This window comes from Macaca mulatta, chromosome 19 (assembly GCF_049350105.2).
Source record: "Macaca mulatta isolate MMU2019108-1 chromosome 19, T2T-MMU8v2.0, whole genome shotgun sequence".
NCBI classification, from domain to species: Eukaryota; Metazoa; Chordata; class Mammalia; order Primates; family Cercopithecidae; genus Macaca; species Macaca mulatta.
In genome coordinates this window covers 16,002,576-16,030,508 of record NC_133424.1, presented here as the reverse complement: position 1 = coordinate 16,030,508, position 27,933 = coordinate 16,002,576, and the positions used below count along the sequence as shown (strand labels likewise).

The 27,933-nt window shown below is 58.8% G+C and overlaps 1 protein-coding gene across 30 annotated transcripts; it reads left to right on the top strand.

The window, feature by feature from the left end:
• Nucleotides 1-175: 175 nt before the first annotated feature.
• On the top strand, nucleotides 176-27,630 carry WIZ (WIZ zinc finger). Of its 30 annotated transcripts, XM_077978072.1 has the most exons (14): nucleotides 176-271; nucleotides 1,701-1,965; nucleotides 3,344-3,424; nucleotides 7,373-7,445; nucleotides 9,423-11,563; nucleotides 13,048-13,371; nucleotides 18,682-18,852; nucleotides 19,771-20,274; nucleotides 21,326-21,724; nucleotides 22,303-22,854; nucleotides 23,962-24,489; nucleotides 24,701-25,120; nucleotides 25,354-25,549; nucleotides 26,489-27,630. In XM_077978072.1, the coding sequence occupies exons 5-14, from the start codon at nucleotides 9,598-9,600 to the stop codon at nucleotides 26,646-26,648; spliced, it is 5,220 nt and encodes a 1,739-aa protein (XP_077834198.1). In that variant the 5' UTR covers nucleotides 176-271; nucleotides 1,701-1,965; nucleotides 3,344-3,424; nucleotides 7,373-7,445; nucleotides 9,423-9,597; the 3' UTR covers nucleotides 26,649-27,630. The 30 variants fall into 30 exon arrangements, with proteins under 30 accessions (XP_077834198.1, XP_028694781.2, XP_077834195.1 ...); XM_028838948.2 differs by lacking the exon at nucleotides 3,344-3,424; XM_077978069.1 differs by lacking the exon at nucleotides 3,344-3,424 and having other exon boundaries at nucleotides 9,246-11,563.
• Nucleotides 27,631-27,933: the final 303 nt, after the last annotated feature.

The window sequence follows — 27,933 nt, the reverse complement described above, 5'->3', positions numbered from 1 at the left end:
GGCGGCGCGGGGGGGAGGGGGGCGCCCCGGACCTCCCCATCATGGCGGCGCGGCGGGGCTGTCGCGCTGAGGTCACGGCGGCGCGCCGGGGGGGCGGGGCGGCGGGGGGAGCGATTTAAAGGGACAATGTCCCCCGAGCGGTGGAGGCGGCGGCGGCTGCGGAGGCCGCGGCACCGGCACCGGGAGCGGCAGCGGCGGTAGCGGCAGCGACGGCCGCACCAAGGAGGGGAGCTCCGAGCCCCGGCACCTGGCTGGCGGCGCCGCCTCCCTGGTGAGGCCCGGCCCGGCCTGGGGAGCCCGCGGGTGGGGCGGAGCCGTAGCGGGGCGGGGGAGGCCCGGGCCGGGCCGGGCCAGGCGGGACCCCCCGGGGCGGGGGCGGGGGCGGGGCCTTCAGGGGCGGGGCCTGGTCGGGGGCGGGGCCGTGCAGGTGGGGGGAGGGGCGGGGGTCTTGGGGCAGGTGTCCCCCCTACCTCGGTGCGTCCCGCGGGGTCTCCCGCCCCGGGGTGCACGGGCGGAGGACGCATCCCCCGGACCCTGGACCCCCGAGGAGTGGGCCCGCACGGCGCAGCCCCCACCTCTGCGACCCCTGGGGGGCATCCGGGTAGGAGCCCCCTCCCCACGCTGCCAAAGTGCTCCGAAGTTGCGGTCCCGCCCGTTCCCCGCGGGCAGTGCCCACCCGGTGGACAACCGCAGGTGCTTCCTCCGGGCCTGGGTAGGGACCCCCACCAAGACTGCCAGCCCACGGAGGAGCCCCCTGGGAATCCCCAGGCCCCCGAGGGCAGCGCCTGCAACCAGGCCTGGCGCCCCGGCCCCGCCCCGGTTGCCTGGGCCCGGCCTCCCCACCATCTCCCTGGGGAGGGCGCCTCATTCCTGCCCTTCACTTTCCGCCGTTACCTTGAAGGTATTTATAGGTAGAGAGGACAACCCCCGCTCCCCAGGGTCCTCATTTCTGGACCAGGAGCCCCATCGTTTTCTTTCGCCCGAGGACTAGAGCAATCTTGGTTGGGGGGTGGGGGGAATGGAGGAGCCCAAGCTGGGTATGCATGAGGGATAATGTTGGGGAGAAGCGAAAGGGTTAATGCTGGGGTCACTTGAGGCTGTGTGTGTGGAGGGGGGTGAAGGGGTTAATGCTGGAGAACCCTAAGGTCCTGTGTGGGGGAAGGGTTGGAGTGTGGGAAAGTGCAGGGATCATTGGTATGGGACAACCCAATGGAGAAAAGTAAAGGGGTAATGATGGGAGACTCCTGACGGTGTATAGGATCGGAGTGTACAAGTGGCTGGGATTCTTGCCGAGGAAACGAAGGCATGGCAGTAGGATGTGCGTGTGCATGGGTGTGAGGGCAGGACTGGGGAAAGTGCAGCTGTGTGTGAATGAAGGGAGGAGTCTGGAGAAGTGGAAAGATTGATGGAAGAAAACCTGGTGGCTGAGTGTGCATGTGTCAATATGGGTAAACTGAGGCAGTGCAGGATCTGTATAAAGGGGAAGAGTTATTGATGGGGAGATGGAGGCATGCTGAGGGTAGGGGCCATTGGGAGAGAAGGTGTGTGGATAAGGTCTGAACACCATTAGCTCCCCCTGGGCTGGGAGGTAAACTGAGGCAGTGAGCTGCAAAGGTGAGGACCGAGGTTTTGAGGGAGGGGAAACTGAGGCAGATTCCCTTTCCTCCATCCCCTAAGCACTTCTCTCTCTCTGTCCCCAGGCCCACAATGCCCCGCTGAGCCAGCCCAGCAGCTGAGTGGATCCAAGCAGAGAAAATCCAATGGAGGGGTCCCTGGCAGGCAACCCAGCTGCACCAGATCGTCCCCGAGGCCCAGAGAGACTGCCTGGCCCGATGCCGAGGGAGAACATCGAGGGTGGGGCCGAGGCTGCTGAGGGGGAAGGTGGCATCTTCCGGTCCACCCATTACCTGCCTGTCACCAAGGAGGGCCCCCGAGACATTCTGGATGGCAGAGGTGGCATCTCTGGTAAGAGAATGGGCCCTGTGGCCCCCAGGAAGCATCCAGCCCATTCCCCAAGGCTCAGAGAGAGCCAAGTCACCCAGCGCAGTAGCAGCTGAGCTGGGATGCTGATTCTGCTTCGGTCCAGAGCCTTTTCTTTGCACTCTGTTTAGTTTCTTATTTGACAGTTGTGAAAACAGATGTCCTGGGAGCCAGTGACCAGACCAAGGCTCCCCACTGGGTAGTGTGGAGCTGGGACTTAAACTTAGGTCAGCCTGGCTCCCTCCTCTGAGCATACTAATTGGGTCCAGAGGCCCATCTCAGCACCCCAAACTCCCTGTCCCCAGCCCACTTGTTCCACAGGTATTCCCCACTCCCATCAGTCTATCCCAGCTCTCTCTGGCTGTCTGGGTGTATCCTGTTCCTGAGCCATGGGCCAAAACAGCGTGGACCCTGTAGCGGCTAGGGAGAGACTGGGTAGTCAGGGATACTGGCCACCCCTTTGTGCCTTGGTTTACCCAGCAAAAAGGTATCTGACACTGTCCCCACATCCAGATGTGTTATTCATTCATTAAATACTGAGCACCTTCGGTGTGCCAGGGTATGTGCTAGGTGCTGGGAAGGCAGCTGTAAACCAAAGAGGCAAGAATTCCTGCCCTCAAGCGGCTGACACTCTAGTAGGGGAAATGGACAACAAGCAACTAAACAAATATCAGAAGGATAGGTAGTGACAGATGCTGTGAAGGCATTAAACAGAGTGCCAGGATCATGCCTGGGAGACCTGGGAGAGCCTCCCTGATAGAGTGGCATTTGAATGGAGCATGGAGTGAATGGTGGGAAGGACATTCCAGGTGGAGGGAACAGCCAGTGCAAAGGCCCTGTGGTGGGGAGGAGCCTGATGTGTCCAAGGACCTGGTAGGAGGCTGATATGCCTGGAAAACAGTGGGCTGATGCCTCAGACCCCCCCCCGCTGCCTGCCCATCTCCAAACACCTAATCAAGGGCTTCCTCCATGCCAAGGCTTTTGCATGATCATCTTCTGTCTTTCTCCAAAGAACCCTGTGGAGTAGCCTTCGTTATTATTATCCAGTATCAGAGATGGGGAAACTGAGACCCAGAGCAGCGACATAAATTGCCCAAGGTCACCTAGCCAGGGAGTAGCATGGCTTGACAGCCCTCACTCTTAACCACCGTGCTGCATCCTCGCAGATCCTTGACCTGCTCCAGCCACCTTTACCACTCATGATGCTTGGATATTTATAAATACACAGCACCTTCTAGGGGCCACACACCGGGGCACAGTGGTGACTGAGCACACACCATCCTCGCTCTCACAGACCCCACCCTCTGAGGCCGGGGAGACAGATGTTGTGATACCATGTTATGACCCAGTGTTATGTCACCAGGTGTTATGACACAGCGGCTGGGGCTGTGATGAGGAAAGCACCTGGCGGGGAGCAACCAGGAGTTCCTGCAGGAAGTGAGCGGTAGGATAAGGAACAATGAGCCAGACCAAGGGGGCAGCAAGCATCTAGGCAGGGGACTGCATACATGCAAAGGCTTAGAGGTAGCTGATGGCATCTGCAGGTGTCAGGCAGTGGGGTGGCAAGGTGAGACCCCTGAGGGCACAGGGTACACCCAACTCCAGAGTATCAGCACTCAGGGAAACTTAGCAATCCCCTCCTCTAAGCCATTAATAACTGAGTTAATAACTGCGGCTCAGAGATAGGCAGGATTTTGTGCCAGGTCGCATAGCCAGCCAGGGCAGGGCAGGGACTTTGATTTTGTGGGAGCCTGAGGGTACAGGCCGTAGGGATCCCAGTGTCCTCTCTGGGTCTGGTTCCGAGGGATTGGACATCTCTTCTCTACCTGGCAGATGCCTCAGGTCTGGGGAGAGGGAAAAAGCAGGCAGGTAGGTGCATCCTCACTTCCTCTGGGGAATCACCCAGGGTCTCATGTGTGCATCTCTTTTATAGCCTGGGGAGGAGGGAAATGTGGCTGCTGAGGGGGGCCAGGCCCACCCTTGAAGGTTTCCCTCAGCAGCTGGGGGCAGGGCTGGGAATGGCTTGACTCGGAGTGAGGTCATAGCCTGGATTTGGAAGAATGCCTGGGTTTGGGACACCACGTCTCTCCCACTACCCTCCCTGTCCGCTTGATCTGCCCCTTCCGGGACGCAGGCACCTGCCCTACTAGTCTTGTGATGCCTATAAATAGGAACAGGCCCTGGGGCTGCTATTCTACCCCAAAGCCTGGGCCTTCCTTTATCCCTACTCAGCCCTCGGAGCCCCCCAAGAGCACCCTGGAGTGACCACCTCCAAACTTCTCTGCCTGGGCAGGGGTGTGCCGGCCGCCTTCTGTGTCCTCCGTTAACGGCTGTTTACCCGGAGCTCCCACACCCCCTCTGCAGCTCCTACCTCTCTGGTTGGGCCTCCCAGGTTCAGAAAAGACTCAGGGGGCTAAGGTGGTCTGTATGGATCGATGAAGAGTCTGCTACATGCCTGGCATTGTATTGGGGACAGGGCACCCAGGGACAAATGACACATCATTTCTGCCATCTTGGGGCCCCAGCCTGGGGAGAAAATCAGAGCATGGAGTGACCGGGCCTGAGGCTGTGGGGTCTAGCCACCAGCTTCCCCCTTGAGACATCGCTGAACCAGCCCTGACCCCCCCAGGCCTCCCACCAGCCTTCTTCCCCTCCACCGCCACTCCTCTGGATGGAGCATTTACTGCGATCTTGCTGGCACCCATTGCTGGCCCTGCGAGACTGGGTCGGTGGCTGTTCCCATGGCACAGAGGAAGAAACCAAGGCTCGGAGTGGGAGAGGCACGCCCTTCAGGGCACCCCTGGGGCCTTGAACTTGGATCTGTCTGGCTCCAGAATCTAGGTTCTTGGCTACTCTATCAAGTTGAACCCCAGGCTTGGAGTTCAGGCTGCTCATGGACACCCCTTGCCATCAGCATTTGCAAACTCTCTCGGGGAACCCAGATGGCAGGAGCCAACAAGGGCTGCTTGGCACGGCCACTGCCTAAGGGCTGCGACCCAGCACCTCGTCTGACCCATAGGGACTCCTGGATCCCCATCAACTGTGGAGGCCTCTGGGTGAAGCCCCCGCCCCCAAGGTGTCTTGGACACAGGGCACTGCTTGGCCTGCTTCCTCCAAAGTCACTGCCACTAAAAATAGGAGACTCGCTGGAATTGCTCAAGGAGGCCACGCGGTCCCCTGGCTCTTGGAATTCTTAGACAACGGCAATCGCAGAATCACCAAATCTGGGACGCCCAGAATCTTGGGAGCTTGGGGTCCTAGAACCTCAGAGGCAGGATGCCCAGGACCCTCAGACCCAAACCTCTAGGTCGTGCTAGGGCAGGTTATATGCGAACCGGTTGCCCTCTCCTGAGAAAAGACAAATCTATGACTCATGTGTTCTCTAGAGACCCTGTTTCTTGGGGGCCTCACTCCCTTGGCTGGGCCAGGCCTTTCTTTCCCAACTCTGAACGCCCTCTCCAACACCCCCATCCTAAAACCAGCCCTTGCACCCCAGCATAGCTCTGCTGCCCATCAGTGTCTCCCGGTGGTTCTCAAATGGGGGTGATTCACCTCCCCCTCCAGGGGACACTTTGGTAATGTTTGGTGACACTTTTGGTTGTCATGACCGAGGGCTGGGGAGATGCTGGCGTCTGGAGGGTGGAGGCCAGGGATGCTGCTCACCATCCTGCAGTGCACAGGATGGACCTCACCCCAGAAAATGATCTGGCCCCAAATGCCAATAGTGCTGATGTTGAGAAACCTTGTGCTGTATGTAGATGATGCAAATTTCCATACCCCCACCACCCCTTCCAGAGGTCACACAACAGTCACAACCCTTTTCTTGGGTTCCAAAGCAGGACCCTCAGCCAGTGACCACACCTTTCTGGTCAACACTCTCTCCCCATCCTACCTCCATTTTTATCCTTTGACTCCCAACAGTCAGCTCTCAATTTCTTGGGCCAATTGGATGATGAGGGATTGGAAAAAGAATTCGCCCCAGCCCTATCCCTTTTTCTGGACCATCCTCAAATTGAGGCTAATCCAACAATTGCATCTGTCGGGCTCTGGATGGGGCACAAGTTCCCCCAGTGTGTTAACCTTGGCCCGGGCAATTGGCCTGCTCCCCGATTGGCAAGCTCACCCGCGTCAGGCAAGTGTGGCGGGCAGAGGAGACGCAGGCCAGGATTCCTGTGGTCGCTCCAGGCATTGGCTCCACAGGCGGATAATAGAGAGTTGGCTCCATCTGTGTTGGTGGGGAGGGGGTCCCGGGAGAGGACTGGATTTCAGGACATAGGCCTGGGAGAGGGTGCAGAAGGCAGGGACGGGCTCTCTGCAGCTCAGGTTAGAACAGGTGCCTTGTTCATCATCTGGCAAGGATTTGTTGAGCACTTGCTGTATGCCAGGTGCTGGGATGCTACAGTGAATGAAGCCGACAAAGTCCCTGGTCTGCAACTACATCCTAGTGGGGGACCCAGCAAGCAGTCATCCCAAGAAAGAGCTAGGTGATTTCAGAAAGTGCTAAGAAAGAAATGAAACAGGTGCTGAGAGAAAATCACAGGGGCTCATTTGAGTTAGGCGGTCAGGGATGAGTGCCCTGGGCAGAGGGCATAGCAGGTGCAAAGGCCCTGAGGTCCAAAAGAGTTAGGTGGGCTTGGGGCTTCCCGAAGAGGCCCATACAGTCAGAGTAGAGGCATTGAGGGGCCAGGAGAGAGACGGGAGGTTAGAGAGACCAGCAGAGGTCTGACCTCATAGGGCCTTGTAGGTGGCGGCTAAGAGTCTGGTTTTTAGGCCGGGCACAGTGGCTCACACCTGTATTCTTAGCACTTTGGGAGGCCAAGGTGGGTGGATTGCTTGAGGTCAAGAGTTTGAGACCAGCCTGGTCAACATGGCGAAATGCCCTCGCTACTAAAAATAGAAAAATTACCCAGGCATGGTGGTGCACGCCTGTAATTCCAGCTACTCGGGAGGCTGAGGCAGGAGAATCGCTAGAACCCGGGAGGCGGAAGTTTCAGTGAGCCGAGATCGTGCCACTGCACTCCAGCCTGGGCAACAGAGTGAGACTCCATCTCAAAAAACAGAAGTCTGGTGTTTATTATAGGTATAATGAGAAGCCAGGTGAGTTTTTAGCAGGGTGAGTCTTGTAAAAAACCACCCTGGTTGCTGGGTGGGGGGAGAGAGAGGAGGGTTGGAAGGCAGCAAGCCCCTGGGGTCCCCCAGGAGAGTCAAGGGGACTCCTCCAAAGAAACCCCTTCCAGGGCTCAGGACTGCAGAGGCCACAGGCCTCTCAGGGAGAGGAATTGGGAGCCAGCAGGGCCCTTCCGAGGCACCTGGCAGGGCTCCTGGAGCTGGGGTGTGGAGGGCCCCGGCCAGGGGGACCCCAGCCCCTCAGGGTCTCCCCTCTCTGTTGCAGACGGGCAGCCCCATCCCGGCCTCAGCGAAGCCCTCCCCCGTGCCACCTCCGCCACCCATCGGATCAGCAGCTGGTGAGTGCCATGCTGGCCCTGACCTCAGGGAGGGCAGGGGGGCAAGCAGGACATGCCCAGGCCCCAGAGAAGCCCCTGGGGAATGAGAAGGGGACAGGAGGGAATCAGGAGGCCAGGCAGGAGGAGGAGGCAGCTCCCGGCAGGCAAGCCCCTGGGCGTGTGCTGGGGTTGGGGGAGGTCTGGGATGAACACAGACAGTCAACTCTCATTATCCCTGCCAGGAGCAGGGCCACAGGCACAGGAGCCTGGATGTTGGACCCTTGGAGTCCTGTCTCTGCCAGGTGACCCTTAGAATGATACTATGCCTCTCTGGGCCTCAGTTTTCTCATCTGCAAAATGGAGTCCATAAGATGCATCTCATGAATTCGCCTTGAGGATCCAAGGGGCACTGGGTGAGAGCAGGAATCAAGAGCAATGCTGACGGTCCCTACCCTTTATTAAATGGCTTGGCAGCTGCTAATAGGTCATAGTAATTTTTTTTTTTTTTTTTTTTTTTTTTTTTTTTTGAGAGTCTCACTCTATCGCCCAGGCTGAAGTGCAATAGCGTGATCTCAGCTCACTGCAACCTCCACCTCCTGGGTTCAAGTAATTCTCCTGCCTCAGCCTCCCCAGTAGCTGGGATTATAGGTGCCCGCCACCATGCCTGGATAGTTTTTTTATTTTTAGTAGAGATGGGGTTTCACCATATTGGCCAGGCTGGTCGAGAACTCCTGACCTCAGGTGATCCACCCACCTCAGCCTCCCAAAGAGCTGGGATTACGGGCGTGAGCCACCGCGCCTGGCCAGGTCCTAGTAAGCTTATCAGGATTACTAATAGCTCTCAGAATGAACAATACCATTATTAATTAATTAATAATAGCTGCTATGAGCTGCGCTCTGAACATGTGTTTATCCCCACTGAGTCCTTGCCACAGCCCCAGGAGGATGGTCCTGTTAGTATCGCATGTCAGCGATGGAGCTGAGAAAGGTGACCTTATGGTCTCCACCCAACATCTGAATGGAACTTTTTCCGCATCTGTTCCATGAGCGTGATTGGCATCCCCTGATGGAGGCAGGATCTTGAAAAGGAAGGGAGAACCCATCACAAATGGCCATAATAAGAACCCACACTGGTCCAGGCATGAGGTGAAACAAAGCATTTCTCAAGCACTGAGTTGTGTCATCTTCACCCTACAGCCTGTGGGGTCATTGAAAGGTTGTGGTTGTGAGCATTTAAATAAGCACCTGCCTTATGTTGCAAGCACCTTTTGTTGATGGTGGCTATGAGAAAGCTCCACAGATGTTGTATAAGGACAAAGGGGTTCCCAGTTCTTGGGAATTACCCCCATTTTTAGGATTGGAAAACTGAGGCCCAGAGAGGTTACCCTGCCTCCCCCAACCCCACTCCCACCCCTCTGCCCAGGAAGGTCAGAATCACTGGGGCCAAAGGCTTAGCAGGGACCTTCCACCTCTCCTGACTCTGCCCTTCCAGATGGGGAGACGCAGGGAAAAGGAACATTCCTTTGAACTGTTCCACCACAAAGTTAACTTTGACCAAATCTGAGGGAGAGGTGAAACTAAATTAGCAAAATCACCCCAGTTTGGGGAAGACCAAGACAGAAGCAGCCTGGAGCATAGATGAGAGGCTTGGGTCCTTCCTGGGGAGAGATGAGAGTTAACTGTTGCCACCAGACTTCTTAGAGGTGGCCACATCCCCGTGTGGTCCAGGGGTGGTCTCCGCATATTCCCCGACAATGCAGCAGGGCTAGGCTTTGTGGACAGGTGCATCCTAAGAGTTGAACCTGGCTTTTGACCCGATAGGTCCGAAAGGATCCACATGGACTCCCCCTACCTCCCACCCTCACCCCCACACCCCTGTCGCCCTCGGGCTGGATCTCTGGGGCCTGCTTCAAACTGCCTGTGAGGACCCCCATCACCACCCTAGGAAGGAAAACTGCAGCCCATGGCTAACCTGTCCCCATTGGCACTTCCTTGCAGCTGCTGGGATGGAGGCAGCCTGGACTTCCGGCCGGGCTCCCCACCACCCCATCTCCTGGGCCATTTCCCAGGCACCCCTGATGGCCGGGGACCCTGGGAGCACCCCCTTGTCCAGGAGGCTGGGGAGGGCATCCTGTCTGAGCGGAGATTCGAGGACTCGGTCATTGTGAGAACCATGAACCCCCACGCTGAGCTAGAGGGCTCTAGAAGGTTCTTGCACCACCGGGGGGAACCAAGGCTTTTGGAGAAACACCCCCAGGGTCGCCCCAGGTTCAACTGGCTCCAAGATGAGGATGAGCAGGGATCCCCCCAGGATGCAGGGCTGCACTTGGACCTGCCTGCCCAGCCGCCACCCCTCGCCCCCTTCAGAAGGGTGTTTGTGCCAGTGGAAGACACCCCGAAGATGCTGGACATGGCGGTGGTGGGTGGCAGAGAAGACCTGGAGGACCTGGAGGGGCTGGCCCAGTCGTCGGAGTGGGGCCTACCCACGTCAGCCTCGGAGGTGGCCACACAGACCTGGACGGTGAACTCGGAGGCGTCTGTGGAGCGGCTGCAGCCGCTACTGCCTCCCATCCGGACCGGGCCCTACCTGTGTGAGCTGCTGGAGGAGGTGGCCGAAGGGGTGGCCAGCCCAGAAGAGGACGAGGACGAGGAGCCGGCCGTGTTCCCATGCATCGAGTGCAGCATCTACTTCAAGCAGAAGGAGCACCTCCTGGAGCACATGAGCCAGCACCGCCGAGCCCCAGGCCAGGAGCCCCCTGCGGACCTGGCCCCGCTGGCCTGCGGTGAGTGTGGCTGGGCCTTTGCCGACCCTGCCGCTCTGGAGCAGCACCGGCAGCTGCACCAGGCCTCCCGGGAGAAGATCATTGAGGAGATCCAAAAGCTGAAGCAAGTTCCAGGGGACGAGGGCCGGGAGGCACGGCTGCAGTGCCCCAAATGTGTCTTTGGCACCAATTCCTCCAGGGCTTATGTGCAGCACGCCAAGCTGCATGTGCGTGAGCCCCCAGGCCAGACCGCCAAGGAGCCTTTTGGAGGCAGCAGTGGGGCTGGCAGCCCCAGCCCTGAGGCCAGCGCCCTCCTCTATCAGCCCTACGGAGCTGCCGTCAGCCTCAGCGCCTGCGTCTTCTGTGGTTTCCCGGCGCCCAGCGAGAGCCTGCTCAGGGAGCACGTGAGGCTGGTGCACGCCCGTCACCACTGGGAGGAGGATGGCGAGGCTTATGAGGAGGACCCTGCCAGCCAACCGGGCACTAGCCAGGATGCTCACGCCTGCTTCCCTGACACTGCTGTGGACTACTTTGGCAAAGCTGAGGCGTCCTTGGCCCCCATGTGGCGGGAGAACCCTGCTGGATATGACCCCAGCCTGGCCTTTGGCCCAGGATGCCAGCAGCTGAGCATCAGAGATTTCCCGCTGTCAAAACCACTCCCGCATCGGGTGGGCCAGAGGCCTCTTGGAAGGCTGGCCTTTCCCTCCACACTAGCATCCACCCCCTACTCCTTACAGCTCGGGAGAAACAAAAGCACCGTCCACCCACAAGGGCTGGGGGAACGGAGGCGCCCTTGGAGTGAAGAGGAGGAGGAGGAGGAGGAGGAAGAGGAGGATGTGGTGCTGACCTCTGAGATGGATTTTTCTCCTGAAAATGGGGTCTTTTCACCCCTAGCCACCCTTAGCCTCATCCCACAGCCTGCCCTGGAGCTGAAGCGGACATTCCGAGAGGCCCTGCAGGCAGCAGAGGCCACCCAGGGGCAGCAGCAGCAGCTCCGAGGGATGGTACCCATTGTACTGGTGGCAAAGCTGGGGCCGCAGGTCATGGCGGCGGCTAGGGTGCCCCCGAGGCTGCAGCCCGAGGAGCTGGGGCTGGCAGGCGCACACCCGCTGGACTTCCTGCTCCTGGACGCGCCGCTGGGCGGCCCGCTGGGGTTGGACACACTCCTGGATGGGGACCCGGCCATGGCACTGAAGCACGAGGAACGGAAATGCCCCTACTGCCCCGATCGCTTCCACAACGGCATCGGCTTGGCCAACCACGTCCGGGGCCACCTGAACCGCGTGGGCGTCAGCTACAATGTGCGCCATTTCATCTCCGCTGAGGAGGTGAAGGCCATTGAGCGCAGGTTCTCCTTCCAGAAGAAGAAGAAAAAAGGTAGGGCAGCTTCACTTTAAAAGGCCCAGGAGACCCATGGCTGGGCAACCTACCCTTGATCTAAATTCTCTCCCTTAGCGCCAAGCAGGGGGACACTGGGGCCTCTGCTCCTGAGAGACTTGGGAGCTGCAGTAAAGGCCACCCGTCGGTGGATGTGTGGAGACGCCCCAGTGCCCTGGCCATTCCAGCCACTGGAGGAAGGAGTGTGGGTAGAAGAGTCAGCCTCGGGCAGAGAATTTCATTCATTCCTCCATTCAACAAATATTTACTGAGCAAGGTTCCCCTCTGTTCTGGGGACCTGGGGACACAGCAGTGGACAGAATAGCAGTTCTTGGACTCTCGGAGTTCATGGCCCAGTCCAGGAGTGGTGGGACCCCCTCCACCCCACCCTGGCCAGCTTCAGAACCCCCTGAGGCTGCCTGTAAGGTCTGTCAATTCCCACGGTACGAGGCTCTGATTCTCGAAGTCTGTCTCCAACAGGAGCACTCTGGGTGGTTCTGACATTGGCAGACACACAGCCCACTTGGGGAAGTGCCAGTATGGTATATGAGAGAGAGAGAGAGAGAGCACGAGTGTGTGTGTCTGTGTCTGTGTCTGTGTCTGTGTGTGTGTATGTGTGTCTACGCACTAGGGGTAGGGGGCAAGGGGTGGACAACTAGGAAACCCGGCAGTGATGACGCTGACTGAACAGGGCTGAGATGCGGGGAAAGCTGGGGCAACCAGGAGGCTGGGGAAGCTGAGACAAAGTCCCTAACTCCAGTTGCAGGGCTCAGAGAAGGCTCCCAGCAGAGGGCATTACATCCATTTGTCCATTTCTTCATCCAACAAATATTTAATTTACAGCACTTGGGTGATCATGAGTAAAAATAGTCACAAGAAGGCTATTAATCAAATACTCTCACAGAGGATGGCAAGTCCACAACTAGAGAAGCATTTCTTTTTCTTTCTTTTTTTAAGGGACAGGGTCTTGCTCTGTTGCCCAGGCTGGAGTGCCATGAGGCAATTATAGCTCACTGCAGCCTCAAACTCCTGAGCTCAAGCAATTCTCCCACCTTAGCCTCTCAAGTAGCTGGGACTACAGGCACGCACCACTATGCCCAGCTATTTTTTTTTTAATTGAGATGGGGTCTCACTATGTTGCCCAGGCTGGTGTCAAACTCCTGGGCTCAAGAGATCTTCCCGCCTGGCCTCCCAAAGAGCTGGGATTACAGGCGTGAGCCACCACACCTGGCCCTGGAGAAGGGTTTTTGCAGGAGAGGTCCCTCCTTGATGTTGCCAGATGTAGGAAGGAGGTATCTGGGAGGGTTAGGCGTCCTGGAATGGGGTGGGAGGATACACGAGCTGAGAGCTGAGGGGCAGGCAGGAGCAAAAGGGACAGCCACGGGGAAGACAAACAGCCCAGGGTGAAGCCCTGAGTATGGGGAGGGGTTGGGGCTGGGGAGTAGCCCCTCCCCACCTCAGGCAGTCCTGTCCTCTCTCCACAGTGGCCAACTTTGACCCAGGCACCTTCAGCCTGATGCGCTGTGACTTCTGCGGGGCTGGCTTCGACACACGCGCCGGCCTCTCCAGCCACGCCCGGGCCCACCTACGTGACTTCGGTATCACCAACTGGGAGCTCACTGTCTCGCCCATCAACATCCTGCAGGAGCTGCTGGCCACCTCTGCCGCTGAGCAGCCCCCCAGCCCCCTGGGCCGAGAGCCTGGGGGTCCGCCTGGCAGCTTCCTGACCTCCCGTCGGCCCCGCTTACCTCTCACAGTGCCCTTTCCACCCACCTGGGCTGAGGACCCTGAGCCAGCCTATGGAGATGGTAAGGGGAGGGGACGGGCTGTGCTGGAGCCCTATCCTTCCCAGGGGCCCAGAGCATTGGAGGGGCGGGGCTGGAGGGGCACCACTCAGCTTTCCTGGAAGCATTTTGAGTCACTTTACAAAGTATGTTGATGACTCTCCTTACAACCAACCTGCTATTTAGGTGTCCTTTCTGTTTCACTCAGGATCTGGGCCAGGTCTCTTTCTGGATCCAGTTTTTCCCTATCTTTCTTGCCAGTGACTTTGACAAATGCTTCCTGAGCTTTTACTGGGAGCCAGACATCGTTCTAAGCACTTTACAAACATGAACTCATTTACATCCTCACAACAATCCTATAAGGCAGGGTTATTATTTCTTCCACTTTACAGATGAGGAAACTGAGGCACAGAGAGTTTCACCTGCTCAAGGTCACACAGCTGGAAAGGGTGAAACAGGGATTTGAAACCCAGGCAGTCGGGCCCCAGATTCTTTGCTGTTAATGACATCTTCTATCTTGAGACGCATTGTTACATAGAACTTGCTGAGATGATGGCTGGAAATGTTCTCTAGATATCTGCACGGTCTTACAGGGACACCATTGGTCATGTATGGCTGTTCAGAAGTTGAAATGAAGCTAGTATCAGGCTACTGGGGATCCTATTGGATAGTGCAGATCTAGAGTCTAGATTTTCTTTTTTTTCTTTTTTTTTGTTTGAGTGGCGCAATCTTGGCTCACTGCAACCTCCGCTTCTGGGGTTCAAGTGATTCTCCTGCCTCAGCCTCCCGAGTAGCTGGGATTACAGGTGCCCATCACCGTGACCAGATAACTTTTGTATTTTTAGTAGAGACAGGTTTTCACCATGTCGGCCAGGCTGGTCTCAAAACTCCTGCCTTCAAGTGATCCGCCTACCTCAGCCCCTCAAAGTGCCAGGATTACAGGCGTGAGCTAATGTGCCCAGCCTACAGGCCAGATTTTCTTTTCTTTTTTTTTTGAGACAAAGTCTCACTCTGCCACCCAGGCTGGAATGCAGTGGTGCAATCTCAGTCACTGCAACCTCCAACTCCCAGGTTCTAGCAGTTCTGCTGCCGAGTAGCTGGGATTACAGGCGTGTACCACCATGCCTGGCTAATTTTTGTATTTTTAGTAGAGATGGGGTTTCACCATGTTGGCCAGGCTGGTCTCGAACTCCTGACCTCAAGTGATCTGCCCTCTTCAGCCTCCCAAAGTGCTGGGATTACAGGTGTAAGCCACTGCACCCAGCCTAGAGTCTAGATTTTCTTTTCTTTTTTTTTTTTTTTGAGACGGAGTCTCGCTCTGTCGCCCAGGCTGGAGTGCACTGGCCGGATCTCAGCTCACTGCAAGCTCCACCTCCCGGGTTTACGCCATTCTCCTGCCTCAGCCTCCCGAGTAGCTGGGACTACAGGCGCCCGCCACCTCGCCCGGCTAAGTTTTTGTATTTTTTTTAGTAGAGACGGGGTTTCACCGTGTCAGCCAGGATGGTCTCGATCTCCTGACCTCGTGATCCGCCCGTCTCGGCCTCCCAAAGTGCTGGGATTACAGGCTTGAGCCACCGCGCCCGGCCGAGTCTAGATTTTCAACCAATGTTTGCTTTATCTGGCAGACCTGATATGTTCCTCCATTATCAAATGCTTGCTATGTACTAAGGTTTTTTAATTTTAATTTTTTATTTTTTTGAGATGGGGTCTTGCTGTATTGCCCAAGCTAGTCTGGAACTCCTGGGCTCAAGCAGTCCTCCTGCCTTAGCCTCCCAAAGTGCAGGGATTTAGAGGCCTGAGCCACCACATCTGGCCCCTGTACTAAGATTTTAACATGTATTATCTCATTTATGCCTCAGTGTAAGTCTGTGGAACTAAGATTGTTGTGTTTCTGTTTTTTTGGTTTTTTTTTGAGACGGAGTCTCGCTCTGTCACCCAGGCTGGAGTGCAGTGGCCGGATCTCAACTCACTGCAAGCTCCGCCTCCCGGGTTCACGCCATTCTCCTGCCTCAGCCTCCCGAGTAGCTGGGACTACAGGCGCCTGCCACCTCGCCCGGCTAAGTTTTTGTATTTTTAGTAGAGACGGGGTTTCACTGTGTTACCCAGGATGGTCTCGATCTCCTGACCTCGTGATCCGCCCGTCTCGGCCTCCCAAAGTGCTGGGATTACAGGCTTGAGCCACCGTGCCCGGCCGCTTCTGTTTTTTTATTTGTTTGTTTGTTTGAGGTGGAGTCTCACTCTGTCACCCATGCTGGAGTGCAGTGGCACGATCTTGGCTCACAGGAACCTCCACCTCCGGGGTTCAAGCTATTCTCCTGCCTCAGCCTCCCAAGTAGCTGGGATTACAGGCACCCACCACCATGCCTAGCTAATTTTTTTTTTTTTTTTTTTTTTTTTTTTGTATTTTTAGTAGAGACGGGGTTTCACCATGTTGTCCAGGCTGGTCTCAAACTCCTGACCTCAAGTGATCCACCCCTCTTGGCCTCCCAGAGTGCTGGGATTACAGGTGTAAGCCACCACACCCGGCCCCTTTGGTACTATTCCTACTTGCAGCTGCTGGGGTCCTACCTAGACCTGTACTCCGGGGTCAGTCAGACCCATTCACAAGCCCACTTGAAGGGCACTCATGAGCCTGCAAAGGGGAGGGTGGGGCATCAAAGCCCCCTCTCCTTGGAGGTTCAGAGAGGACAGCGGCTGGGTGAGGGGACATCTCAGGGAGGGGCAGAGTGGGGACTTGACCTCAGGCTTCTTGCTTCTGCTAAAGGCTGCCCCCCAGGCGTTCAGCTCACCCACACCTGGCTTGTAGTGTCTCAGGGGTGACTGCGAGACAGAGCTGGCTCTGAGGATGGTTAGGGGTGCAGGAAGCACTGGGGTATAAGGAGTCAGCCTACGGATGAGAGGAGGCAGGTTTGGCACTGCCCTGGCCTTGTCCTTGGGAGGGAGAGCTACGACCAGTCTTTCAGTGAATAACTGCGAGGCAGAGGGGTGGCGGCTAAGGAGTGATTGGGAAGATCCTGGAAGCCTTGCCTTAAGTAAGGATTTGCAACATTAGGGCTACGTCTGGGCACTGGCCCTGCAAGGCTGTCGTTAGAAGCCTGCCCCCTCTCCCTAAGTGGGCAGGAGGGGGCGGGTGCCAGGTTGGGGGCGGGGCAATGGTCGGATTCTAGCCCCACCCAACTGTCAAGGAACAGCTGGGGACAATCGGAGAGAGAAACAGGCGGTGATTGAAATGTGGTGCCGGCCGTGTGGGGTCCCCTAGGTCTGCGGAACAGCACCGTCGGGGGACGGCTGGATACCAGGATGATACTGGAGGGATTCTCGTGGTTGGAGATCAGGTGTTTTCCAGGATCCCCGACTCAGAGGTGGAGACTTTCCGGAAAGGGAATGGGGCAGGGTCCTAGGGCAGGTCCTAGCTCCGCCCGTCAAGGCTTTTAAGAGTTTGGACGTTGTTTAAGGGGGTTTCAGTGAGGCCGGAAGATTCCCATCCTAGGGGTAAAGATGTCCAGGGACTGGGCTGGGGCGGCGGTTAGAGGCCGCTGGGCGCCCAATATGGGTGTATCCGCTAGCCAGGGCGCGCGGGCAGCTTCCAGCAGCTGCAGCCGTCCGCCCGCAGGGCCCAGACGAACCGTTTTGCTCGTGGCGCTCGGCACTCGGCAGGCCACCCTGGGCGCGCCCTGAGGGGCGGGGCAGAGAGGATTCGGCGGCGGCGGCGGCGGCACTCGGCACTCGGCGCTCGGCTGCTCCCGCCTGGGGCGGCCGCCCCGCGTGCGCCGGAGCCAAGATGGCCGCCTCCACCGCCCAGTGCCGAGTGACAAAAGCGGAGAGCAAGGCGGCGGCGGGGCCGCGCGCGGGGGGCGCCCGGGAGCGCGCGCCCGCGGGGGCGCCCCCGCCCAGCCCCCCGAGCCCGGGCCCCGCGGCACCCCCCGCGCCGCCGCCGCCGCCCCCACCCCCGCCGCCGCCGCCGCCGCCGCCACCACCGCCACCGCCGCCGCGGGACGGGCCCAAGGCCGAGCCGGAGCCGGGGCCCGGGCCCGCGACCGCTCCCGCGCCGGGTAAGAGCCCGCGCTTGGGAGGGTGCGGGGAGGGGAAGGTCGGAATCCCGCCTGCCGGTGCCGCCGCCCCCGACGCCTTCCGTCCAGTCTCCGGGACGCCCCCCCTCCCCCAGGCCCTTTAGTCGTGTGGGCCCAGGGCCTTCTGTCGCCGCTCGTAGGGTCCTAGGCTTCAGAAACACTCCTCCGCCGCTCCCTGAGACCTTTGCCCCGTCTGACAGATGCCCCTTGCCCCCTTTGGAGCCCCGGGAGCGTCCCTTGCCACGGTTCCGGTCCGTCCGGTGCGGAAACTCACTTCAGCCCTGCCCCATCTGACAGATGCGCCCACCCGACCCGGAGACTTTGACAAAGTCCTGGGTGCCCCAGTCCTCAGCGCTTACTCTTTGCTTCTGTGAGACTCAAACTGAGCATGGAACCTACATGGCCCCCTGCCCCGTTACATCCCACTGAACGCCTCTAAGGCCCTATCTGGCACACAGTTCCTTCATCCTCTGAGCCTTTGCCATTCTCTGAACTCTAAATTTGGAGTTCAACTGGCCTCCCCGGCCCCTTTGAAAAACTAGACGTGAAAATTCACCCTTGGGGTTTCCTCTGCCACACACTCCTCACCCAGGGATGCTTCGGACCTGATAGATGTCTCAGAAACTTAACACAAAGTTCTGTGATTCCAACTCTTTCTGTCCGCAGTCGGATCGCTGTACGTGCAGACACCAGGTTCTCACCTTACCCCACTTAGGGCTCAGCTTGTGATGCGTAGGCCACCCCTGGTTCCCCCATTGTCTCTGCAGCCCCAGCTGTTTTGTCTGGTGGAGATTCCTGGCGAGGGTTGTGAAGCCACTTCCCTGTCCCTGGCTCCCTGGCTCCCTGCCTCTGCGTGGCTTCTCCAGCCTCCTGACCCTGGTGTTTTGTTGAATTCCCTTTCTGAGTGCCTCCCACCCTCACCCTCAAGACAGGCAGATGTTGCCCCTCACAAGTTCTGCCCAGAGAGATCTTTTCTTTGAGATCCCCCGGGATGGGAGTTTGGGCTCACATTTGCATTACACCCCAGACCTGCCCATGCTGTAGTGTGTGGAAGCAGCTGCTGGTGTCTGCTGTCAGTGGCAGCCTTAGTGTCCCTGCATTGGACAGGTTCTGGGGGTTATGGGTGGAACCTCAGCTTTCCTGGGGTGAGTCGCCTGGCAGAGTGACAGCAGACATCAAGGATAAGGAAGAAGGTCATCTTCTTAGTTCTGGGGATAGACAGCCTGAAACTTGCCTGGGCTGAGCCTGTCTTCCCAACCCACAGGCCTGGGTTCTGAGGAAAACGCAATGGTGGCCATGGACTTGGGCTCTCCCTCGCTCCCTAAGAAGAGCCTGCCTGTCCCTGGGGCCCTGGAGCAGGTGGCCAGTCGGCTGAGCAGCAAAGTGGCTGCAGAGGTTCCTCATGGCAGCAAACAGGAGCTGCAGGACCTCAAGGGTGAGTGGCCCAGGTGGCATGGCAGGGGATGCTGGCCAGGCTGGTTACACTCACAGGGGTACTCTTGTGCCTTGGGGTTAATGTGGGGCTCCAGGTTGCCCGCAGTTTTCCCTCTGGCACCTTGAGGCACCAAGGTTGGCACTCAGCTGTCTTCTCCCTTGAACTTCTGTCCTGGGCATGCATGGCCCTGAGCTGCACCCTCATGGGGTGAGGGACAGCATCCAGAGAAGCAGTGGGCGTGGTGGTCCAGAGCTCATACTCAGACCCAGCTCATTTGCTGAATCTGGCCTTTGCTAGCTGTGTGATCTCTCGCATGACACCATTTCTTCGTCTATTGATCCTAAGGTGGTTAATGACTAGTGACGGGCCCTGGGGTGGACAGGGAGGTGAGATGAACAAAGTGAATTTGGCCCTTGCTCTTGAGGGCCATTCAAGTTGGGGAACAGGGAGACAGAGAAGCAGATAGACAAGGATAAAGGCTCTGTGGAAGAGGGTGCAGGAGACTGCAAGGACCAGTGTTTCGGGCAGGAGTTGAGCCACAGAGGGTGGTTAGAACTTAGTTCAGTGAAGCATGTGGCTGGCAGCTCAGCGTTTGTGTGAACCTGTTGCCAGGGCACCCAGTAGGCCTGAAAGGTTCTGAAAGGTGTCCCACTGGCTGGATGACAGAAGGGCTCTACCTCCTGCTGTGTGCCCTTGGGCACAACTTTTCCCTCTCTGAGCCTCAGTTTCTAACCCTCACTGGCAAAGCAGCCAAGCTATTCTCCGCCTTGTTAGGGTCATTGTGAGGTTCGGGGGGCCTGACGGAGGCAAAACACTTCCATGGAGCTTGGGTGAGTGGGACTCTCGGGGGAGGAGAAGCGGGAGAGCTGGGCCGCAGGCCTCACAACCTGCTCTCCCGGCCTCTGTGTTGCCCTTCAGCCCAGAGCCTGACCACCTGCGAGGTCTGCGGCGCCTGCTTTGAGACCCGAAAGGGCCTGTCCAGCCACGCGCGCTCCCACCTGCGGCAGCTGGGAGTGGCGGAGTCGGAGAGCAGCGGCGCACCCATCGACCTCCTCTACGAGCTTGTGAAGCAGAAGGGCCTGCCTGACGCCCACCTTGGGCTGCCCCCGGGCCTGGCTAAGAAGTCCAGCTCGCTGAAGGAGGTGGTCGCCGGGGCACCCCGGCCCGGCTTGCTCACCCTGGCCAAGCCCTTGGATGCCCCTGCTGTCAACAAAGCCATCAAGTCGCCTCCCGGCTTCTCGGCCAAGGGCCTGGGCCACCCTCCCAGCTCTCCGCTCCTCAAAAAGACACCACTGGCCCTGGCGGGCTCCCCTACCCCTAAGAATCCTGAGGACAAGAGCCCCCAGCTGTCCCTGAGCCCCCGGCCGGCCTCCCCAAAGGCACAGTGGCCTCAGTCTGAGGATGAGGGGCCCTTGAACCTCAGTGAGTGTGGGTCCCGAGAGCCGAGGGAGGTTCTGGCGCTGGGAGGGACGGGACCTCAGGTTGGGCTAGAGGGCCCAGGGTGGGTGGGGGCGGTGGGGACTACAGCTCCCATGTCCTGGGTCAGCCGGGCCAGAATATCGGTCGAGCCTCTGCATCTCCTTTTGGGCCGCCTTGGATGTGGATCGTGTCTCCCACTTTACTTTGCTGATCTTCCCCTGAAGGCCTCACTGCAGCTGCTGAGCCTGCCAGGGTCATGCTCGCCACTGAGGGGCAGCTCTTGGCTTTCTCTGGGCCTGTGGGTAGGGGCAGTGAAGGTAACCAGGGTTCCTGTGGCCTAGCTTTCTCAGTGTTAGTTGGAAGCATCTTGGGTAGATGGGGATCACCTAATGGGAGGTGCCCACGGTTGATCCTGTCATCAAGTCTCCCTGGTTGTCCATGCAGAGGCAGCTCTCTCTGCCTGCCAGTGAAGCCCCACCTCCTGGGCTGCCTGTGGGCACAGCAGGTAGGGTTTGGGAAGAAACCCTCCAGGTGCAGTGAGCAGGTTTAACAAGGACGTCCGTTATAACATCAGTCTTTCCCATATCTTTGTGGACATTAGAGTCTGGGGGTGACCCCAGGGTCTCACCCCCTGCCCAACGGAGTCCCCCATTTGGCACCTTATGTTCCCTTGAAATTGCTTCCACTGAGTCTGCCGTGCTTTCAGGGGCACACCTGCCCTTGGCTGCATGAGTCCAGCAGCCACCATCGCCCCCACACAGCTCCCATAGCAGGGATCCTAGGGGAGAGGGTCTGGGAGTATCCGATTATCTGGAATTTGGTCACTGCCTGTCTACCCAACGTCCTTAAGCTCTCTACACTCCCCTTGATGCCAAAGGGCTAGGCAGGAAATAGGATGTCCTGCTTCCTAAACTTCAAAATAAATCTGCAGCCTGAGTCTTGGACCCCCCAACTGCCTGAGCAGCCAAAAATCACACCAGACCCTCCTGCCTCAGGCCCCCAAGGCCAGCCAAGGTGGCGGCCGTGAACCCCCCCCTGTGTTTTGTCTCCGCAGCTTTAGATAGTGACGGGGGCAGAGAGCTGGACTGCCAGCTGTGCGGTGCCTGGTTTGAGACCCGCAAGGGCCTGTCCAGCCACGCCCGTGCCCACCTGCGCCACCTGGGCGTCAGCGATCCGGACGCCAAGGGATCCCCCATAGACGTGCTCCACGGGCTCATCAGGAGGGACGGCGTCCAGATCCGCCTCCCACCCAGGCGCGGCGCCCTGGCCCACCCGGGGCGGCCGCCTCCCACCTCCGCGGCCCTCTCCTTGCTCCCCCCCCCACCGCCGGCCAAGAAGGCCAAGCTGAAGGCCGCGGGTATGGCCAGCCCCTGGGGGAAGCAGGACCTCTCGGCCGCCGCAGCCGCCGGCATTTTCTGGGCCTCTGATGTGGAGCCGTCTCCTCTCAACCTCTGTAGGTTCTCGCTTCAGCTGCCCCCTCCTCACTGCGGGCCCTGGAGCCCCTCCCGGGGGGGGGGGTCACAGCCCCCTCCCTGCTGGGGCAGGGAGTAGACAGGGGCCCTTGGCAGTGGGCCGGTTCTGCCCAGAGATCTTGTTGGCAGTGGGCTGCTAGGCTCTCTCTCTTGGCCTTTGACCTCCGTGACCCTTCCTGAGAATGAAGGCCAAGGTGGGGAGATCCTGCCTTTTAGTGTGCAAAGCACCCACATCTGCCCCTGTCTGGATGGCACATAGCACCTAGGCTGCCCTCCCTGCCTCACCCTATCCTTGTTGGGACCCACAGAGCAATGGAATCTTGATTCCATCCTCCTCCGCCAGGACCGAGGGCCCATGTGCTCTCTGGAGCCTCCCCTCACTCCTGCCGGGTATCTGGCCCCCAGCCCCGCTCTTCCACTCCCTTACCTGCACCTGCCCTCACCACCCTAACCTGTGGGCGTGTTGCTGCCGCCCACGCCCAGCCGACCAGGACACTCCTGCAGGTGACCATGCTGGCAGTTCTATGATGCTAACTGACCCCTTCTCCTCCTGCTGCAGCCTCAGGCCCAGAGCCAGCACGAGACATCCGCTGTGAGTTCTGCGGCGAGTTCTTCGAGAACCGCAAGGGCCTCTCGAGCCACGCGCGCTCCCACCTGCGGCAAATGGGCGTGACCGAGTGGTACGTCAATGGCTCACCCATCGACACGCTGCGGGAGATCCTGAAGAGACGGACCCAGTCTCGGCCTGGCGGACCTCCCAACCCACCAGGGCCAAGCCCAAAAACCCTGGCCAAGATGATAGGCGGCACAGGTCCTGGCAGCTCACTGGAAGCCCGCAGCCCCTCGGACCTTCACATCTCACCCTTGGCCAAGAAGTTGCCACCGCCACCAGGCAGCCCCCTGGGCCACTCACCAACTGCCTCTCCTCCTCCTACGGCCCGGAAGATGTTCCCAGGCCTGGCTGCACCCTCCTTGCCCAAGAAGCTGAAGCCTGAACAAATACGGGTGGAGATCAAGCGGGAGATGCTGCCGGGGGCCCTTCATGGGGAACTGCACCCATCTGAGGGTCCCTGGGGGGCGCCACGGGAAGACATGACACCCCTGAACCTGTGTAAGTGTGACCTCGCAGTAGGGCAGGGAGAACAGTTGGAGGGGTCTCCTCCCTGCCTCCCCTTGGGGGTATCCAGAGTGCCTAGGTTTGAATTGGAAGGGAGGACATGCAGGTAGAGAGGACACGGGGTTAGCTGTATGTTCTTGCTATGCAGACCCCTGCAACTGAGCTGCTGCTCAGTTGTCCTTTATTCACTTGAGAAGCAGGATTGTGTCATTCAGTGACAGCAGAAAGATTCCATCTCTTGTGCCATTTCCGTCGATTGGTAGTGGCTGCCAGCCAGACTCCTAGGGAGAATGACTGCGGGGATCCATTAGTGATGTCTGCTACAGCAGGAGTGTAGGGACTGGCAGTGAATGTCTGAACTGTGTCTTTCTGACTTTTTTGGTAATTAAGTGCTTGACATTTGGAGTCAAGTGTGAGTTAAGATCTCTGTTCCTCCCCAGTCTAGCTCTGTGTGACCATGGGCAAGTTTCCTCATTTGGAAGATGGAGATCAGCATAGTCCCAACTCTGTCTTTTTTTCTTGAGGATTAACTGGGATAAAGTACTTAGCACACACCTGGTTACAGAAAACTCTGTATGTCATCCTTATAATGTCACTTGCTCGCTTGCCTGTGATACCAGCACTGTGTTCATTCTGCTCAGATTGATTGGATGCCTACTCTGTGCTGAGCAGGTGAGGGCAGCCCAGGCTGTGCTTTAGCACTCTCGTGCGTTGTGTACCAGCTCTGTGCCCCATGCTCAGAGCTGTTCCCATTTTAGACCCTCCCATAGTGACACTGGGAAGTAGGGGTTTTCATCTCCATTTTGCAGCAGAGGAAACTGAGGCTCAGAGAGGGAAAGTGACTTGCCCAGGATCATACAGGGAGATATCTTGAAGCCAGCTAGAATTTGAGATGACAGAACAAGCAGAAGAGCCAGATGTACACAAGGGCCTCTGGAGGCCCAGATGAGGGAGCAGGCTGTTGCGGTCTGGTGGGTGGCATAGACAGGGGTAGCTAGGCAACTGGCACTGATATGGGGGCTTTGAGCTTGGAGGCTTCCTGCCCGCAGCCGCCGCCTCCTTCTCCTCCTCCTCCTCCCCCCTACCCTGGATCCCCTGCAGCGTCCCGGGCAGAGCCGGTGCGCGACATCCGCTGTGAGTTCTGCGGTGAGTTCTTCGAGAACCGCAAGGGCCTGTCGAGTCATGCGCGCTCACACCTGCGGCAGATGGGTGTGACCGAGTGGTCGGTCAATGGTTCGCCCATCGACACACTGCGAGAAATCCTCAAGAAGAAGTCCAAGCCGTGCCTCATCAAGAAGGAGCCACCGGCTGGAGACCTGGCCCCTGCCTTGGCTGAGGATGGGCCTCCCACCATGGCCCCTGGGCCCGTGCAGTCCCCACTGCCGTTGTCACCCCTGGCTGGCCGGCCAGGCAAACCAGGTGCAGGGCCGGCGCAGGTTCCTCGAGAGCTCAGCCTGACGCCCATCACTGGGGCCAAGCCCTCAGCCACTGGCTACCTGGGCTCAGTGGCAGCCAAGCGGCCCCTGCAGGAGGACCGCCTCCTCCCAGCAGAGGTCAAGGCCAAGACCTACATCCAGACTGAACTGCCCTTCAAGGCAAAGACCCTTCACGAGAAGACCTCCCACTCCTGTAAGCAGCGGGCGGCAGGGTCCCGGGAGGGCGACCGCCAGGGCCTGCCAGGCCAGGCCAGGCAATGCCACAAGCGTGGACTGACCCCAAGTGGGGCCCCCATGGCTGGGTCTCTGTGGGAGGCGGGATTGGCACCTGGCCTGTGCAGGGCCGTCTGGGTGCACCTGCCCCCTTCGGGCTGTGGCTCAGCAGCACCCCCTCCGCCCCGCAGCCACCGAGGCCTGCTGCGAGCTGTGTGGCCTTTACTTTGAAAACCGCAAGGCCCTGGCCAGCCACGCAAGGGCACACCTGCGGCAGTTCGGCGTGACCGAGTGGTGCGTCAATGGCTCGCCCATCGAGACACTGAGCGAGTGGATCAAGCACCGGCCCCAGAAGGTGGGCGCCTACCGCAGCTACATCCAGGGCGGCCGCCCCTTCACCAAGAAGTTCCGCAGTGCCGGCCATGGCCGTGACAGTGACAAGCGGCCGTCCCTGGGGCTGGCACCCGGGGGCCTGGCCGTGGTCGGCCGCAGTGCCGGGGGGGAGCCAGGGCCTGAGGCTGGCCGGGCAGCCGACAGTGGTGAGCGGCCTCTGGCAGCCAGCCCGCCAGGCACCGTGAAGGCTGAGGAGCACCAGCGGCAGAACATCAACAGTGAGTGCTGGTGGAGGAGGGTCGGGAGCGCAGCGGGCACCTGCCAGGCCCACCCAACCACTCCCCAGGTGCTCTGCTGTGGCCCTTTAGTCCTTTCTCCAGTTGCTCACCCATTCACCCGTCCATCCCCCATCCCGCCCATCCAGGTAGCATCAGTCCTTAGCTCTTGTGTATTCCAAGTCTCTGCAGCACCCACCCCTCCCACTCATCTCTGGTCCCTCTCTCCACCTTAGAATTCGAACGCCGACAAGCCCGCCCTCCAGATGCCTCCGCAGCCCGGGGAGGCGAGGACACCAATGACCTACAGCAGAAGCTGGAGGAGGTGCGGCAACCCCCACCCCGAGTCCGGCCGGTCCCCTCCCTGGTGCCCCGGCCCCCCCAGACATCACTTGTCAAGTTCGTGGGCAACATCTACACCCTCAAATGCAGGTAGGCTGCCCCTGGGGGAGGGAGGGAGACCACCTGAGTGGGCCTTGGTCACCCAGAGCCTTGGACAGGATAGGGTCTGGTGGGAGCTGGGAGGTGTCGCCTCAGTGGCTGCCCTTGGGTGTGGCGGGGCTCAGGCTAAAGGCTGACACCCTGAGCTTTGTAGCCTGCAAGAGCTGGGTTCAGATCCCAACTCTGCCACTTACCAGCTTAGTGACCTCAGGGAAGGACTTAACTGTTCCTTACCTCAATTTCCTCACTCATAAAAGCGGGTTGATAACAAACCTACCTTACAGATTTGTTACGAGGAGTAAGTGAATTTAATATTTATAAAGCACTCAGAACTGCCTGGCACATGGTAAGTAAGCACTCAACTAGTGTCTGGCTCAAGAAAAAAGTAGGTCTTAGTTAATTCTTACCAAACTCCACAAGTACATCGAAGAGCAGGGAACTGGGACTCTGAGACATGAGGTGACTTGCCTGAGGCCATACAGGCCAAGTCAGAAGTCAGAGTCAAAGCCAAGTCTTGAGCCGTGGAGCTTGGGCTCCAGGCCTCTGTGCTGTGAGGCCTCTTTAGGTGCCAGGAAGACAGGAGGAGGAGGAGGAGGGGGGCCTGGCTCATTGGGTAGGATTTGCTTCTCTGTGCCCTCTTCCGTCTCAGAGTCTATGTATCTGCCAGATGGCAGGGGTACTTGGAAGCCAGTAGCCCTTAGCTGGTCCCAGTGACTTCTGAGCATAGAGGCAGGGGCTCACATGACCCCATGGTGAGTGGAGGTGGCTGTCCATGGGAAATGCCTGACTTCTGGGCCCCTCTTCCCCCGCCTCCTGGGCTTGCTCTGTCCACACTAAGTAGCAGCAGGTGTGCCCAGGGACGTGGGCAAGGCTATGCTTCTGCCTCTCCTCACAGCACTGGCCACTCCCTCTCTCTGTTCACCCACGCAGGTTCTGTGAGGTGGAATTCCAGGGCCCCCTCTCCATCCAGGAAGAGTGGGTGCGGCACTTACAGCGGCACATCCTGGAGATGAACTTCTCCAAAGCGGACCCCCCGCCTGAGGAGTCCCAGGCCCCGCAGGCACAGACAGCGGCGGCAGAGGCTCCCTAACACAAAAGCATTCCAGATCCCCTCTCGTGCCACCTCTGTCTCCTCTTCTTCCTCCTCTGTGTCCTCGTCCCTCTTCCTCTTTCTTTCCGTTTCCAAAGGAGCAAGCCAAAACCTCAAACCGGCGCCCCTTGGGGGCCGGGCACACTACAGCCAGGGCGCCGGGAGCCAGCTAGCTGCCCTTCCCCCAGCCTGAGGACTCTGGGGCCACAGGGTGTCTTCCTTCAGCCCATGCCCACCTGGTCCAGCAGGGGCAGCAGCCAGGTCTCTGGTGGCAGCCGATCTGGTCACGGGGAGGACAGCACTCCCCCGTCTAGCAGCCAGGCAGGGCAATGTCTGCCATCCGTGGCCATTTGCAAAGACCCCAAAGACCCCTGTTCTGGTTCCCTCTCGCCCCCATGAATATCCTCTCACACGCATGTACATGCGAACACACACACACGCACCTCGTGAGACCCGGGACCTGCCCCGGACCCCCAGTTCCCGGGTTGAACGACCACATCATGCCACGGTGCTTGCTCAGGGGAAGCCACGCTCCCTCTGTGGGGCCTGCTGGGGCTTGGGAGCCCCCCACTGAGCCCACAATGCCACGGAAATCCTTGTTGGTTGCCCCCCAGAGGGGCCTTCCCAGCTGGGAAGAGCTCAGAGCTGACAGCTGCCTCCTGCCATGTCAAGGCCCCCCAAAGAGCCTCAGGGGCTCTGGGGCCCTGGAGGGTGGGGTTGGGGGGTGGGACTCTCCTCCCCCACTCCTGCTCCCTCTCCCTTTTCACTGTTGCTTTCTATGTATAGCTCCCTAGACCTTTCACTTTTTTAAAAACGCGTTTTGTGTAGAGAATAAGGAACGTGGATCTTTTTATTTTGCAATCCTGGGCCAGCTAGAAGCCGGGAGCTGATTGACCTTTTAACTTTTTTCAGTGGCCACATTTTGGTTATCGATGTACCTAGAAGTATGTAAATTAGATTAAATTTCTCTTCTGGAAACGCCCTGGGGCAGGCAGCCAGCGTGTGTTTTTCTGTCGAGTGGACAGGCTGGCATTGGCTGGCAGCCGGGGCTGGGATCGGGGCCTCCTCTGTCCAGAGCCATGGAGGCCCTGGGTTTTCCCGTTGGCCGCCAAGCAAACCAGACGCAGCTGGGGATGAGCCCAAGTTCCCAGCTGTTGGCGCTTTATGCCATGGTTGGTGGGGGGGCTCTGGCTGGCTGGCAAAGCGGCTCCAGTGAGCAGACGAACCAGGGTTCTGGGCAGCCCGTCTGGGAAGGGAGCCAGGATCAAGAAGCAGTTGAAGGCTA